This window comes from Enoplosus armatus, chromosome 6 (assembly GCF_043641665.1).
Source record: "Enoplosus armatus isolate fEnoArm2 chromosome 6, fEnoArm2.hap1, whole genome shotgun sequence".
NCBI classification, from domain to species: domain Eukaryota; kingdom Metazoa; phylum Chordata; class Actinopteri; order Centrarchiformes; family Enoplosidae; genus Enoplosus; species Enoplosus armatus.
In genome coordinates, this window is record NC_092185.1 from 18,749,876 (window position 1) to 18,765,667 (window position 15,792).

General features: G+C 41.8%; 3 protein-coding genes across 4 annotated transcripts; 2 read left to right on the forward strand and 1 right to left on the reverse strand.

Moving 5' to 3' along the window:
* The first annotated feature begins 389 nt into the window (after positions 1 to 389).
* On the forward strand, positions 390 to 1,641 carry LOC139287018 (seipin-like). The gene has a single exon (XM_070907977.1). It carries the CDS (start codon positions 405 to 407, stop codon positions 1,560 to 1,562), a length of 1,158 nt encoding a protein of 385 aa, XP_070764078.1. The 5' UTR covers positions 390 to 404; the 3' UTR covers positions 1,563 to 1,641.
* Positions 1,642 to 5,680: 4,039 nt separating this feature from the next.
* On the reverse strand, positions 5,681 to 6,553 carry lrrc10 (leucine rich repeat containing 10). Its single transcript, XM_070907059.1, has one exon. It carries the CDS (start codon positions 6,521 to 6,523, stop codon positions 5,681 to 5,683), a length of 843 nt encoding a protein of 280 aa, XP_070763160.1. The 5' UTR covers positions 6,524 to 6,553.
* A 2,333-nt stretch (positions 6,554 to 8,886) lies between these two features.
* On the forward strand, positions 8,887 to 15,375 carry cnot2 (CCR4-NOT transcription complex, subunit 2). 2 transcript variants are annotated; one of them, XM_070906849.1, is made up of 15 exons: positions 8,887 to 8,893; positions 9,972 to 10,100; positions 10,209 to 10,281; positions 10,516 to 10,663; positions 10,829 to 11,011; positions 11,177 to 11,256; positions 11,677 to 11,802; positions 12,023 to 12,147; positions 12,280 to 12,397; positions 12,751 to 12,907; positions 13,555 to 13,616; positions 14,017 to 14,066; positions 14,176 to 14,276; positions 14,542 to 14,686; positions 14,820 to 15,375. In XM_070906849.1, exons 2-15 carry the CDS (start codon positions 9,984 to 9,986, stop codon positions 14,904 to 14,906), a joined length of 1,572 nt encoding a protein of 523 aa, XP_070762950.1. In that variant the 5' UTR covers positions 8,887 to 8,893; positions 9,972 to 9,983; the 3' UTR covers positions 14,907 to 15,375. The 2 variants fall into 2 exon arrangements, with proteins under 2 accessions (XP_070762950.1, XP_070762951.1); XM_070906850.1 differs by having other exon boundaries at positions 10,209 to 10,239.
* Positions 15,376 to 15,792: the final 417 nt, after the last annotated feature.

A 15,792-nucleotide genomic window follows, 5' to 3' on the forward strand; every position in this document is an offset into this window, starting at 1 on the left:
GTGCAGCAGCTGCTTTGAACGCCAGCTAAGTTGCTAACGAGCTCAAACCTAAACACCCTCCGAGTAAGTCAATAGAAACACATCAACGTTCAACTTTAAGAAACCAAGGATATTTGGATTGTGTCGTGTGGCTTGGCGTTACCAGCTCGTGGACCAAACTAGCAGTAACTTGCTTAACGAGCTAAAACTTGGACCATAGCTAGCTAAATGGGTGTGTGGTTAGTTGAACCGACTAACTTAGACATGGGAGGGCGAAGATAAGCAATTTTACAGTTTCGGAAGGGAGCCACCCACTGATGTATGAACATAAGGAGGACCCACCACAGAGGCAGCACTCGACAGGGCTCGAAGGAGGAACAACTGCCCAAACCAGGACCAGAAGAAGGTCGGTGTGTTCAGACACGATGGGGGGTGCGATGGGACCGGTTCTACACTGGCTGCACGATGTGGCAGCTGTCACTCTTCTCAAAGCCCGGCGGACTTTATTTCAGGCTGCCATCCTGTTTTGTGTCCTGGTTCTGCTACTTTGGGTGTCCATCTTTCTCTATGGAAGCTTCTATTACTCCTACATGCCCACCGTGAGCTTCTCCACCCCCGTGCACTTCTACTATACCTCTGATTGTGATGCCTCAGAGACAGCACTTTGTTCATTCCCCACGGCCAACATCTCTTTCATGAAGAACGACAGGGACCAGGTGATGGCTTTCGGTCAGCCCTATCGCGTATCTTTGGAGTTAGAGATGCCAGAGTCTCCAGTGAATGAACAGCTGGGTATGTTCATGGTGAAAATGTCTTCTTACACCAAAGGTGGGAAGACTGTCTCATCAGTGGGACGATCTACAATGCTGCACTTCCGCTCCAGTCTTCTGCAGAGCCTGAATACTTTAATGTTCTCTCCTTTCCTTCTGACTGGGATGACTGAGCAGAAGCAGCTCATAGAAGTTGAGCTCTTCTCCGACTACAAAACAAATGCTTATCAACCCACTGTCGGGGCTGTCATTGAGATCCAGTCCAAACGAGTGCAGATCTACTCATCTCAGCTCCGTATCCATGCTTACTTCACTGGTATACGATTCGTTCTGTACAACTTCCCCCTGACATCTGCAGTGATTGGCGTGGCCACCAACTTTGCCTTCCTCAGTGTCATTGTGCTTTTCAGCTACCTGCAGTTCATATGGGGTGGGCTGTGGCCTCCAGAGCAAGTAAGAGTCAGGGTCATGATGGGAGACAACACCCGCATCCAGCAGAGGAGAGAGGAGGCTCGGAAGCGCATGGAGAGGGAGAACTCGCAAAAGGAACTTGATGCTCCTAAAGTCATTGGATCTGTGAATGAGGCATCTGATTTCCAGGGAAATGACATGGTGGCTGAGTTGTCGTTAAAGAAGCCCTCATTAATCCCAGACACCTCTGGGGCTGATGTGCCAGATACCAAGGAGGAAGGGTCTTATGACTCTGTGGGGCCTGAGGTGAAAAACGTCTCAGATGTGTTGGATGGATGCCAGCTGCCTCAGCAGGGTGAGACGGCACTCCGACAGAGACCTGGACCGTGGATGAGCCTGTGAACCATGCCATTGCACACACCTATAGTATATGCTCATGTGACGCACAATGCCTCATCACTTTCAATGATTTGGCAGATATTGATTGACTCAAATCCACGGTTTGAGTTGGCCAAAATATAGATGCATGCAAATATAATACCTGTGTTGTTATAGCTTTCTAACTACAGCTTATTGTCAGTTTACCTCATAATAACCTCTGCTCACTTCTTTCTGCTTATAGTCTACTCAGTGGACAGCCTGTTCTAAAGACGGCAACACTTATACAGTCTTATGTTTGTGCCATCTGAGTTTTAATGATACCCATAGCAGGAGATACTACATTCCAGCTCTGGTTTGTCCAACATTATTGCCCAAAGGAATGTGGCATCAAGGATTTAACACACCCTTTTAAAGTCAGTTGAACCTGTGCATGTTTTACTGCTCTGATGTAAGGTGGCATTTTCTCACATCATGGCAAGCCTACGATAGCTGATGCACACATCCTGACAATCCTCCCATAATAATAAAAGTACACAGTGACTCCATTGATTACCAGTTCAAACATCAGTTCAAACATCAGTAGAGGTTTTGAATGTAGCTGCCCCGTACTGGGAACAGAATTTCGAAAGTTCAATTTTGAATTTCAAGAACTGTTTCACGCCCTTTTAGAGGATATGCACAAACAAGCCTTGTGATACTTTTTATCTCAGGCTCTCTCAGAGCAATTCGATTTGGAAAATGTGCCTGAAAAAGTGTCTTTGTTTTTAATAGCTTCCTAGAAAATGTGCAATGGCGACAGCCTGAGGGACTTAAGGAATGTGTTGCATTTATTATTCTTTTTCATCCTGCACATTGAGACGTTCTGTCTCTGTGTAAATCGGGGTTTAACAGCCGTGGCACATTCAGTCAAAGCTAAATGCCAACGCTTTTCCAAAGTTGGTGTTCATTCCATCAGATATTTGTGTTCAGTGTCTGTTACAGTTCAGTTCGCAGTTTAATGTTGTGAAAATGGTGTTTATTGCGTTTTCATCACAACAAAGCACCAAGATATTTTAGATGGGTCTTTTAAGTAATATATGTTATTATATGTTTGTTAAGAAGTCTGTTAATTAATAAAAATCAAGGTACACATAGTATAAAAAGGATAAGTGAAGTTACTGTTTTGAAATTGGTGCTGGTTGTTACAGCTAATAATGTGATGGAATTGTTGCAATATGGCTCAGCCTCCATGTACTTAATTTACACTTCAGGGGAGTTTAGGGTTTTGCAAGTTTATGTAAGAATTTGGGAAAAGTTGAGTTGATGTAGGATTCTGTACCAAAGATATTGTTAAACTCACAATGTACTTCTGTCATCTTGGATTCTATCAGACAGAATATCCTTTCAAATGTCTCTGAAGTGACATGAGTAGGTGGTATTTATGTATTGAACAAACTGAATAAACATACAGCCGTGTACTTCTCTTTATTGTCTCTCCTATAAATTTGTGTGACATCCCTGTCAAATAATAAAGCGGCTCTAACTATCAACTTTTGCCTACAGAAGCCTTTGAGTTTGGATGGTGCCATCTCATGCCTGTTTAATGATCATGTGTTGCATCTGCTGACATCAGGGTTATGAACAAATTCTTAGATGATCCACAGTGTAGCCTCAGCAACAACTAACTGCATAATCAATTAAATAGAAAAGTATGAATGTCATTCTGTATTACTGTCCTGCAAACACACCACTTCATTTATCAAGTAAATACGTGCTCGTCAGTACTGTTTTGATCCCACAGATATTCTAATGCTTGTAAAATCCCCAAGAAAAATGTCTTGCACCATAAAATAAAATGCTTAACAACTTTTTGACTACCAGAATATCTGAAGTTTGTGAAGATTTGTACTTCTCTTTATTGTCTCTCCTATACATTTGTGTGACATCCCTGTCAAATAATAAAGTAGCTCTAACTATCAACTTTTGTCTACAGAAAATAAAAAATAAAATCTCATCATTTTGGCGCTTTAAAGTAGGTTTAGTCCTACAGCGACTGAGTTTGTGTCATTTTTGTATAGTATATGAGATTTGATGACCCAAATCTAAAAACTTTTATGTAAAAACATTTGATCAAATACTTGGAAAAAATAAATTTACTTCTTATTTCATGTGCCGGTAAGCTGCTGAGGTTGTTGTCACTCAGGTAGAGCTTGACCAGCTCATTAAAATCGGTCTTGAATACTAAATTTTGACCGGTCAAACAATATACACCTCTTACAAATGTCCTACTCTCATAATATTTTGTATTGCTAAAATATAGATAGTAGAATTAAATCAGAAGGAATTTAAAAAATAAATCCAATCCAATATGACATGATGCCCATTTTTACACCTGATGGTGTTGTATGAAATTGTACTTTTATAGTGACTAATACAATCCTTATATATTACCTTATTATAACCATTGTTGGAAATACAAGATATTAAAGGTCTTTTCCTAAACATCACATTTACACTTAAGATAAAGTCATGACTGTTTTTACAAACTACAATGTGATGTGTAAATTGGTGAAACCTTAAAAAAATCATTGGGTTACAACCAAGAACCTTTGGGACAAATGTTAAAAGATGATAAAAGATTCCTAATAATCAATCAAGGGTTATAGTAAATACACATTGATAAGAACAGGATCAATACAGTCAGTTTTTCCATTTACAGAGCCCTTAGATTCAGCCAGCTGATTGTAAGACCAAGAGTGATGTTTGAGTTGAAAAATGAATCAGGAAACAAAAACACACGGTGGCAAAAGCAATACACACTCATATTTCTGTGCAATAAGTAAATGAAATGCACACTTTGAAATGTAGAGTTCACAAACTGTAACCAAGTTCATGAAAGAAATGTATGTTTGAAATGATCTGCAGACCCTGATTTTGTTATTGGCACCAAATTGAACTCAAAATCCCCAAATTTGGGATTTTGGTGTGCTAGGGGGGAGTATAACATACAGCATTCAGTATTTGAATAATAAAACACAAAGACATCTTTATATGTTCACTGATTCTCTTGAATGACCTAAACACAAACAATCCTATTAAAAAGAACAACAACTTTAGACACAATAATGTTGTTGTTGTTTTTAATAGGAAGCTGAATTAAAGCTGGAAATGCAGAAGTTCTGTGTGTTCAAAAATGATACACTGTGGAATGACATTTAATCATGTTTACAGAACATTTTCCTGGTACACTGAGGAATTGGAAAGCTGCTTTTATGATCGGTTTCAAATCCAAACCTTATGGCGATGATACTGTATTAAGGCCCATTAGCAGCCTTTATTCAAAGCCACAGCCCCAATCTATCAGATGAATTATGCATTGGTCTGGATAAGGAGTGCACTAATTGACTTAAACCATCCATCACTGGTATTAAAGACCTCACTGTATTTAGCCTCAGCAGGAACAGATATTATCTCAGACTCTACTGGAACAAGACTTTTTTTGAAATGAATCCTTTTTCTCAAATCCCTGCATTGGAAAGTAAGAACTCACACGTAACCTTTGAGTTTGGATGGTGCCATCTCATGCCTGTTTAATGATCATGTGTTGCATCTGCTGACACCAGGGTTATGAACACATTCTTAGATGATCCACAGTGTAGCCTCAGCAACAACTAACTGCATAATCAATTAAATAGAAAAGTATGAATGTCATTCTGTATTACTGTCCTGCAAACACACCACTTCATTTATCAAGTAAATACGTGCTCGTCAGTACTGTTTTGATCCCACAGATATTCTAATGCTTGTACAATCCCCAAGATATATGTCTTGCACCATAAAATAAAATGCTTAAAAACTTTTTGACTATCAGAATATCTGAAGTTTGTGAAGATTTATAGCAATTGTGCAGCAATGTCACAATGTTTTCATTTGGAGGCATATTTAGAGTTTTACAAATTCAAACATGACATTTCATACCGCATCAGGAACCAAACATCTCTTTCCTTTCACACAGGCCATGTTTTTTGGACTACTTAAAGCTCATATGATTGGCTTTACCATATATGGACCAACCGTCAGCCTGACGTACAACACACCACTCTGGTTCAAGTGTTCCACTTAAATCATCCTGCACAGCTGGGCCTCGCCACAGCTGAAGGTCACTTTGTTCCTTGACCCTTAATGTTGTGCTCCTCCTCAGGGTGTACTTCTGTGACCTCTGCAGTGGTCTCACTCGCTGCTTTTGACCCGTCTTCTTCCTGCTCATCATCTGAGCTGTCTGCCCAGCGCCCGACTCTTCGGACCCCCTCGGCCACTGCCGGGGCATTAACGCAGGGGTTATGGTCATATATGACAAGTTTCAGCCCCTGCATGTGAGACAGGCCTGGGAAGCGGCGTATTTTGTTCCGATCCACATCAATGACAGCTAGAAAGTGCATTTCCAGCAGCACGGGTGGGAACTCTGCCAGCTGGTTCCCAGCAAGCCAGATACTTCGCAGCTCTTCCAGCCTTCCAAGCTCTTTTGGTAAACTCCATATCTGGTTGTAACCGAGGTGCAGGGTCTTGAGATTGGAGAGCTCACAAACCACCTTAGGGAAAACAGTGAAGCAATTAGTCTCCAGCCACAGAGTATTGAGTTCCTTGAGCTCTCCCAGTTCTCTGGGGAGGTGGTAAAGCCTGTTGTTACCCAGGTAAAGGATGGTGAGCTGGGTCAATCTGCAAACAGCTGCAGGGAGCTCCTCAAAACAGTTAAAGTCGAGGGCGAGGAGCTGCAGCTTCTTCAGGCCCTGAAGTTCAGCCGGTAAGCTGCTGAGGTTGTTGTCACTCAGGTAGAGCTTGACCAGCTCATTGAAGACACAGGCAGCAACAGGCAGCCGGCGCAGCTGCCGGCTGCTCAGGTCCAGGGTCCGATCAAGTGGCATCTCCTTCAGGTCCCCCACTAAGAAGCGCTGACAACGCTCTGAGGGGATGAAGGCAATGACGCCTCGCATGGCGTTACCCATCTTGCTCACTGTTTCTGATACACGGCTGGTCCTCCGTTGCTCTGAGGTGGGCTGCTGTCTTCAAGTAAATTTTATGGCTTCCCATTAATGCTCCTCCACCGCCCCTCTGGAATTATTGATCTTGATAATAGGCAAAAACAAAACAAGTTTGTAACAAAGTAATGCATCTTTGTAATCCTGCATCAGCGTATGAAGCTACATGTAGCAGCAATTACATGATTATGATGTCGAGTTACACTCTTTCATATGATAAAAGCCATGCTGGTGAGTTATTAACAATGAAAATGACCAGTGGCCAACAAGAAAACAGGAAACATAATAGGCGTAAAGATGATCATAATGAGAATTGAAAAACACCTACTTTCCAATGTTTTCCTGCTGATGTCCATGACTCTCAGCATCTCCCACAGTAAGCCATTTGTTTATCCAACTTAATGAGCTGAAAACGTGTTGTATTCCCTGGGCAGATATTCCCCAGTGCAGTTCCTCTCACTATCTCTCAGTGGCTCTGAGCTTTGCCCTGACTTTCATGGCGATAGCAACCACTAGCTGCTCTCTCCTCCCCATTTGTGCCTAATGACTTTCCCCCCTTTCTTCTCCGAGATGACAGAGGTGGAGAGAGAGAGAGAGACAGGGAGGGGCAGGGTGCAATGGATAAGCATAAGAAGTGCTCTGCGATGAAAGACCAGCGAAGGTCATTTACATTCTGTTTTAATCGACCCGGACACAGTCCTGGGTCTGTGCCACCGGGCCTGACAAGTGGGCCTCTACTGTGGAATCACCTCAAGAATTTGTCAGTATTTTTTCTGACTTAGATTGAAGTAAATCACTGGAAGCTCTGAAGAGTTTCCGCAGGAGGAAGGGCAATAAAGTTGCTGTGTGTTTTGTCAGCGCCACATTTGGATTGCTTGGACATCAACTGTGTGGCCATTGTGGAGTCAAGACTTCAGTGCTATAACCACTCTGAAAATCTTCAAAATTCATGTTGGTGTATAGTTTCCAAAGTGGAATATCATTTTCTTTCTATCTCTCTTGGGGGAGTCTTACTGCTGAACTGTAAGAAGTGGCATGTCATCCCCGCCTGCCTGAGGTGTGATTTGCCCATGCCATCTTGCATACCTTCATTAGGGCTATTTTCCAACTAGATAAAACAGAGAAGGAATTTCATTTTCCTTATCAGAAGGTGCAATGGTTGCCCCTTGTCTGTTTTCACTCACTGACACACTGTTTTTAGCACTTGTCCCTCTCCTTATCCACGTACCGCCTGAGGGCCTCAAACAGGCACGTGGAAAGAACCATGTGACTACCATAATCGAAACTGTTCAAGGAAGACATTTCGTTATGTCAGAGCAGGAAAAATCACAGGTGTAATCTTTTGTCCTATTAGGTGATTACTGGTACACTTAATGTAATGGAGTTATCATTAATGTCACTAGATCCACCTGCTTTTCCTGCTATGACAAGTCAAACTTTCTGCTCACTATATTTCTTGTGTTTTGTTAAGCTTCATTTTCCAATGTTTAGAATGAGCCATCAAGTTAAATTGTAAGAGCTAGAGTTAGCCTACTATAGATAATTGATTCTAAAATTCAAGCTAACTGGAGAAGACGCTCTGGTCACTCCAGTCCAAATGTGGTAATTAAAGGACATGTATTTCAGTTACTAACAATACGAGTATCTTGCAAATGAACCTGCCAGGGGGGCAGGTTGTGCTCCTGTGAACCCCTCAGCACCAACTTTATGTGCACTGTGCACAGGTTTCTATGCCGGGGGAGACTATCTGGCCACAGATTTGCTGTGTGGTAGCAACATGTAAGCACACAACTGAAATAATAAAGGCTATAAAATTACATTTTGATACAGGACCCCTCTTTAAGACTCAAGATCAGAATAAAGCAGGACCTGCTTTATTATGTTAGCTGGCATATTGTTTTAGTAGTGCATACCCAAAAAAATTTTATTTGATCAATTTAAGAAACGGGTTAAACAAGTAGGTATCTGTATTATTTGAATATTCTGACATTATTGTTGAAAGAGGCATCCTCTTAAGAGACTGCAGCTACAGACAGCAGTGTTTTCATAATGCAAGACACCTTATGATCACAGGAGGGAGGCAGAGGCTTCACAGTGGTGCCCTCATTTATATTCACTGCTAAATGTACATCATTTTGTTTTTTGTTTTCTGCTGTGCTCTCGGGGATTGTTCAGCACCCTGTAGGACTGATGGCGTACACTTGTGTCATACATGTTCAGTTTTGTGTACGGAAGTGGTCAGCAGGTTGTAAGGTCAAAGGGTAAAGGCTATCCCTCTTTCGATTCAGAATACACACAGCCATCTTGGATCTAACGAAGAGAGGGGAAATTGATGCGGTGAGATATTTTACTTATGTTTCGTCATATTAAAGCGGTTCACTACACATTTAAGCCTTCGGCATGAGTTATTTATCTCGCTTGTTCTTCCCCGTTCCGATACGGAGCGAGTCTTTAGCCTTTAGCTCCAGCAGATTGTCGCTGTTGGTCTGGCTGCTGCTGCTGCTGCTGCTGCAAACGGAGCGTAAACTGAGCCGAGAAAACGGACAGCTGACTGTGAATATATGGAGGCAGAGAAGGCCCAAATTACTGTCTTATAGTGACTAACGCTTGGTAGATACGTCAGGGTGTTTTGGAGTTAAAGGTTTTGGTGTGCTGTGGCTCAAAGCTCCTTGACAGGGTAGCCCGCTTGCAAACTGACGTTAAGCTAGCTAAGCTAACACAGATTGATTACAAGCACTTAGCCTGCTAACGTTAGCAACACTAGTTTTGGCTAACTAGCATGTTAGCATTGCTGCTGTTAATTTCTCAACTGTGTCAATATAGTTAAGTGTTCATCATTTAAGACATACTAACAGTTTAACAGGGAGACGTGTGACCGCTGGTTCTGCTGTCAGCTGATTGATTAAATACATGTTATGGATAAGAGAAATAGTTTTATTTTGTTGTGGAAGTTCAACATCTTCATCCCATGTACGTGCACATCATTACAAAGTAGACGCACGCTGTTCAAAACTTTATTTTTACAACCCCAAGATGCCAAATATGTGCATTACAAAGAAAAGTGAGTAAATGATGCACCCAGAGTTTTCCATTTGATGTAAAGGTGCACTCATAGAAAATACTGTCCTGTGTATTAAAAAGTTGATTAAAAATTTAGTGACGTCGTGTCAGAAAAGTGCTGGATCAAACAGGTGCAGAATAAATACAATACTGTCAATTATGGTCAAACTGTTGGTTTCACTTTAATAGTTGTACAGCATTTAAAACACTCACGGTTAAACGTTTAACGGAGATACTTGCAGATTAGAAATGTGAAGGTCATTGTTAAATTGTATTTGTGTTGGTCCAGTTCTTGACCTCTTGCATGACTTATTTCCCTTGCACATCTTTAACGGCAGCTCTGCTCTCTCCTCAGGTGACAAAAGGTATGTTTGGTGCTAGAAAGAAATTTGTAGAGTTCGTCGAGGTAGTCGATAACGACTTTACTGATGAAAGCATGTACTACAGCCAGCCGTCGATGTTCCCACATCGGTCGGACAAAGATGTGAGTTTTGCCCCCATATCTGCACACTACTGTCATTTCTTGAGTTAACGGCAGAGGAGACGTTTCAAGTTATCTCACTCCGTCCTGTCCTCATACGTTTTCTCTCAGATGCTGTCCTCTCCCTCACCATCGTCATCAGGTCAGCTGTCACAGCTTGGGGCAAGTTTGTACGGTCCACAAAGTAAGTGTTTGTTTTTTTTCTATGCCACTCAAATAGCAGTTCTCATATGTAGCATGTTTGGAGTGAAAAGAAATCTTGCATTTAAAAAGTATGAGCATGAGTGCAGGTTAGCTCAGCAGGCATATATGGGGAAAATCAGAGTTACAGGAAGTTTGAATAAGGGACACTTTGCAGAAGAATCTTCTCTGGGTTTCCTGACACTATTTGTTTTTCTCCCTGTTTGTCTTTCTGCAGGTGCACTCGGCTTCTCTGTAAGAGGCATGGGGAACAATACGCCTCAGTTGAACCGAAATCTAACGCAAGGCACGCAGCTACCAAGTCATATCACCCCCACAACGGGTGTCCCCACCATGTCCCTCCATACCCCTCCATCACCAAGCAGGTGTGTATGAAGGTGTTCATGTGTTTGTGAGTTTGCAAACTCAGTTTGGATGCACACTTGTCTGCTTTATAACTGTAAATAATACCTGGAAATAGACATGACAATTGACCTGACATGAGCAACATTTTTAACTCCACTAAATCAGACCTGACGATGTTTTAACAGGGGGACATTGCCGATGAATACGAGGAACATGCTGAACCACTCTCAGGTCGGTCAAAGCATTGGGATGAGCGGCAGGACCAATAGTATGGGCAGCTCGGGGCTGGGCAGCCCCAACCGCAGTTCGCCCAGTATCATCTGTATGCCCAAACAGCAGCCAGCACGCCAGCCCTTCACCATAAACAGGTAGACGGATCCTGTATAACTCACACATGCTCACTCGTGTTGTAGAGATCTGCTGTCCTTTTAGTCCTCTACAGTTGCTGATTAAGAAGTTTTTGAATTTGAGGAAAGTTAATGTTTGGAAGCTGGCCTCATCTTTTGTTTTTTGTTTTTCTTTTATCTCTGCAGCATGTCAGGATTTGGTATGAACCGCAATCAGGCTTTTGGGATGAACAACTCATTAGCAAGCAACATCTTCAATGGCACAGGTTAGTGTGTTTAACCCTGGTGGGTATGCCAAGGGATTGTTAGTTTTGGGTTTTATTTAAACAAAAACTCCTGAAATTTACCTTGTGTATTTTGAGTTATTTTCTTAAACTGAACTCTAAGTTGGTTCTCTCATTATTCTTCTCTTAACTTTCTATTACCGAAAGCATATTCTTAGCTGTCGTCATGACAAGAAGACCTTGTTCACTGTAAAATGCAGTGAACAGTATCTTCTTGAAGCAGGAAGCCTTAGCTGTTGTGTTTGGTCAACAGTTATTACTTAGGGGAGGGCTATTTTGTCATTAATTTACAGTGTAATAAAATTACATTATCCAGTTAATAATTGCCACATTATCACACAGATAAATTGCATTGAAGGTGACATTACACATTAAAAGTTCCTAACCTTCCTAATGCTGCAGATGGGAGTGAAAATGTAACGGGACTGGATCTGTCAGACTTCCCTGCGTTAGCAGACAGGAGTCGGAGAGAAGGGACAGGAAACCCAACACCGGTGCTCAACCCATTGACTGGACGGGCTCCTTATGGTAGGCCATTAGGCCCGAGAAAGTGTTTTGTTTTTACGCTCATTACACTATAGGCACCAGGCTCCCCTAGGAGAGGAAATTAATATGAGTCTTGATTGGGTTCATAATACTAGCCAGGGCTTTGTTTTTATGCACGTCTGAGTATGATACACTTTAGCTGTAATTTATTGCTTATTATAATATCTACTTCATTGTATTCATCATCATCATCATCATCAAGTTGGCATGGTGACGAAGCCATCAACAGAACAGACACAGGATTTCTCCATCCATAATGAGGACTTCCCTGCACTACCTGGCCCAAACTATAAGGACCCCACGTTGAACAACGATGACAGCAAAACTGTAAGTGTGAGACACTGATGGCTCTGCAGCACACTCTGGCAGGATATCTGTATGTTTCCTTTGTGTCCAGGTTACACATCAAAGATAATTATTGATGTTTTATGTTTAAAGCTGTTTTTTCTTTGTTTATAGAACTTGAACTCCACAAGCAAGAGCACATCCAATGCAGATGGTCCCAAGTTCCCTGGAGACAAGACGGCCTCAGCACAGAACAACAACCAGAAGAAAGGGATCCAGGTGTTGCCCGATGGTGAGACCTCTCAGCCAATCGTATCGCTCCAATTCCACTGAGACATCCCTTCTTAATCGCACAACTTGGGTGAGGCAGTTGGGCTCTCTACCCTGCATTTGGGGTTAGATAATTATTGGATAGGCTACAGTGAGGAAACCAAAAGAAAATGTTCAGTATGATACAGACCATCATCATCTTTCCATTAGTCTGTCTGTGACCATCAGTTGTTAAAAAAATAATTGGCTTGGTTTGCTCTCCAATGCCTGCACAGAGTGTGGTTTAGAAATATGGAGGTAATGTATTGACAGTAACTACTAACTGTAGATCAGTTTCAACGGTTTGTTGAAGTTTGAATTATCCTGCTGCTGCAGGTCGGGTGACGAACATTCCCTCAGGGATGGTGACGGACCAATTTGGCATGATTGGCCTGCTGACGTTTATCCGGGCAGCTGAGACTGATCCGGGGATGGTCCATCTGGCGCTAGGAAGTGACCTCACGACACTGGGACTCAACTTAAACTCACCAGAGTAAGACAGCCGTTCTAACCTAAATACTGTTACTGTTATGGTGTCATTAGCCAGTAGGTGTATGCTGACTTTTGGCTGGTTAAACATGCAGTCCAACAAATGAAAATGGAATTAACAAATGTTTCAGTCCAATAATGAAAATCAGTAGCCCATTTAAATGTTACATGACCTGTAATACATGTTGCAGGCACAGATGGTTACCTTGGCTACAGTGGCTTTTGTCCAACTTTCCTCTCCACTGAATAAATCTTAGTTAAACTCTGCTTTTGGTCTGTACCAGGACCACTTAACCCTCCTTTTACTGGCATGACATTACATTACTCAGAATTTATAGCTGGGACAGATTTGATGAAAAATATCTGCACTTCATGCTGCACAACTTCTTTCTGAGTAGTTTCCAGAGAAGCTGACCATGAATTTAAAAGTGCTCAGATATACTGCAAATTTCATTTTCTCACTCAGAAGTACCAGCTTACAAGGAGAAAGAGACTCCACTAGTGACCTTTACTTCCTGTTGATTGCTTATTCGATCAACATTGGTTTGAATTGTTGTTTTACTTTGTCGTGTTTTATCTAACATGTCTAGCAAATGTTCCATTTTGATGTTTATGGTGGCAAGAACTTATTGCAACTTTCTTTCCTGACAGAAACTTGTACCCCAAGTTTGCGTCTCCGTGGGCTTCATCACCATGTCGACCTCAAGACATTGGTAAGACATTAATGTAATTTAATCACCTTATTTTAATGATCATTTGACGGCATCGATTAGCTTTTAACATTTGGCAAAGTCAGTCTGAAGACATTTTTATGATTAACAGACAGTACATGTAGGGAGAGGGGTTGTTAGGAACCACGTGAAGCCTCCTCTTCTAGTTGCTCACTTCCCTTCACATATTTTATATAATTATACACAATATGATCTGCTGAGATCTAGTGTTTTTAAGTTTTAAAGCATTAGCACTCATGCTGTACTCTTCTGCTGCTCAGAGTGTAGATTTAGACCAAAGTGGAGATGAGGCAGGAGCTTGTTTTTTCAGTTTCAAAATTAGTGTCATGTGTTATAGTCAGTCTTTTGAGAGCTGCTAACTTACTTGTGCTTGCCTTTTCAGACTTTCATGTTCCCTCTGAATACTTAACCAACATCCACATAAGGGACAAGGTAATTATGAGCTTCAGAACAGTGCCACAACAGGTTATTGCTGTCTTCAGGTAGTACTTATGGGTATGGGGTAACTAATTGTCCTTATTCTTTGCTGTCCTGCCTCTAGTTGGCTGCAATTAAACTGGCTCGATATGGTGAAGACCTGTTGTTCTACCTGTACTATATGAATGGCGGAGACTTGCTACAGCTTCTGGCAGCAGTGGAGCTGTGAGTACTACTACTGAGTCTATTTTTACTCTTACGTTCACACTGTAAATAGTTTCATTTAAGTTTGGTAATGTTTCTTCTCTTTCTGGACATAGTTGACAGACCTTTTTAAGTTCTACTAATAGCTATTTAAGTGTGTGGCAGGCTGTCGGTAGCTCTTTAGAGTGAAACTTTGATTCATGGGGCTTTTGAGGTTCTTGGGGTTAACATTTCATGAGAGTCACAGGTCAGTTCCTTATTCCTCTTTCATAACTTTGCTGTTCAGCTTTAACCGGGACTGGAGATACCACAAAGAGGAGCGGGTTTGGATAACAAGGGCGCCTGGCATGGAGCCCACACTGAAGACCAACGCCTACGAGAGGGGAACCTACTACTTTTTTGATTGTCTTAACTGGAGGAAAGTAGCCAAGGTAAGAATTGGTCTTTTGACTGCCTCTTTGCACTTTCATTATCTGGTGAAATGGCTTCTGTGATAAGTTTCACTGACTTTTGTTGTGGACTAGAGCTTTTCCATCATGTTAAAATTGTGTTTCAATCTCTAAGGAGTTTCATCTGGAGTATGACAAGCTGGAAGAGAGGCCTCATGTGCCAACAACATTCAACTACAACCCAGCCCAGCAGGCCTTCTAAGGCCCGACCAGTCCAAAGGCCGCAGCTGTTCCTGCACACAACAGTGTTGTCCAGGAGGGGTGCTGCTTGGTTTTTATTCCTCGAGGATTTGGCTATTTGACTGCGGGGGTCGTCGCCACCATCAAAACTGCCCTGCCTTTCCAAAATTACATGCTGCCCAAAACACCAACACTTGTTCTGTTTTTATTCTTTATGTTCCTCCTGATTTTTTTTTTTTTTGTCTTGTTTTGAGCAGGGTCTGTGTTATGTTTACGTCTCTGAATCTGAAGCCTGTTTTCTTGCAGAAAGGAGGACTGACCTTGTGGCACAGGACAGTGACAGAGCAATGGTCACGCCTCGTATTCACAACAAGTGTTAACGGAAAAAAGTCCGGGAAAGCAAAGTTAATATCCTCCAACGCAAGTGAAAGGGTGAAAGAAATGCAATGTTTATTGTTGCACTATATTTAGTAATAAAAGAACACAAAATTTGTTTGTGCTTTTTTATGAGAACACTCCCTGATATTTTCCATCTTTTGATATGGGTTGGGGGGGTTCATGCAACTTTCCCCACATGCATCCCTTTTCATCTCACCCTTTTTTTCTTCCTTCCATTTACATTGATTCCAACCTCTGTATTTGCACCACCAAACCGTTTTCTGTCTCCATATTCTGTTTCTCCCTTTGTCTGTCTCTCTCTGTGAGTTCTGTGCCAGTTGAACATGGACACAAATCTGGGAGACTACTACTGGTTTCCACAAATGTGGACAAATCCTCGCTGAGGCTAGACAGCTACACGACGTTGCTCCAGAGCAAACAAAACACTTTCCAGTCTTTGTTACAATTTTGTAAGAAATGTGTACATTTTTTGTTTCTTTGCATCACATAAATTAGTATATGTATGTACG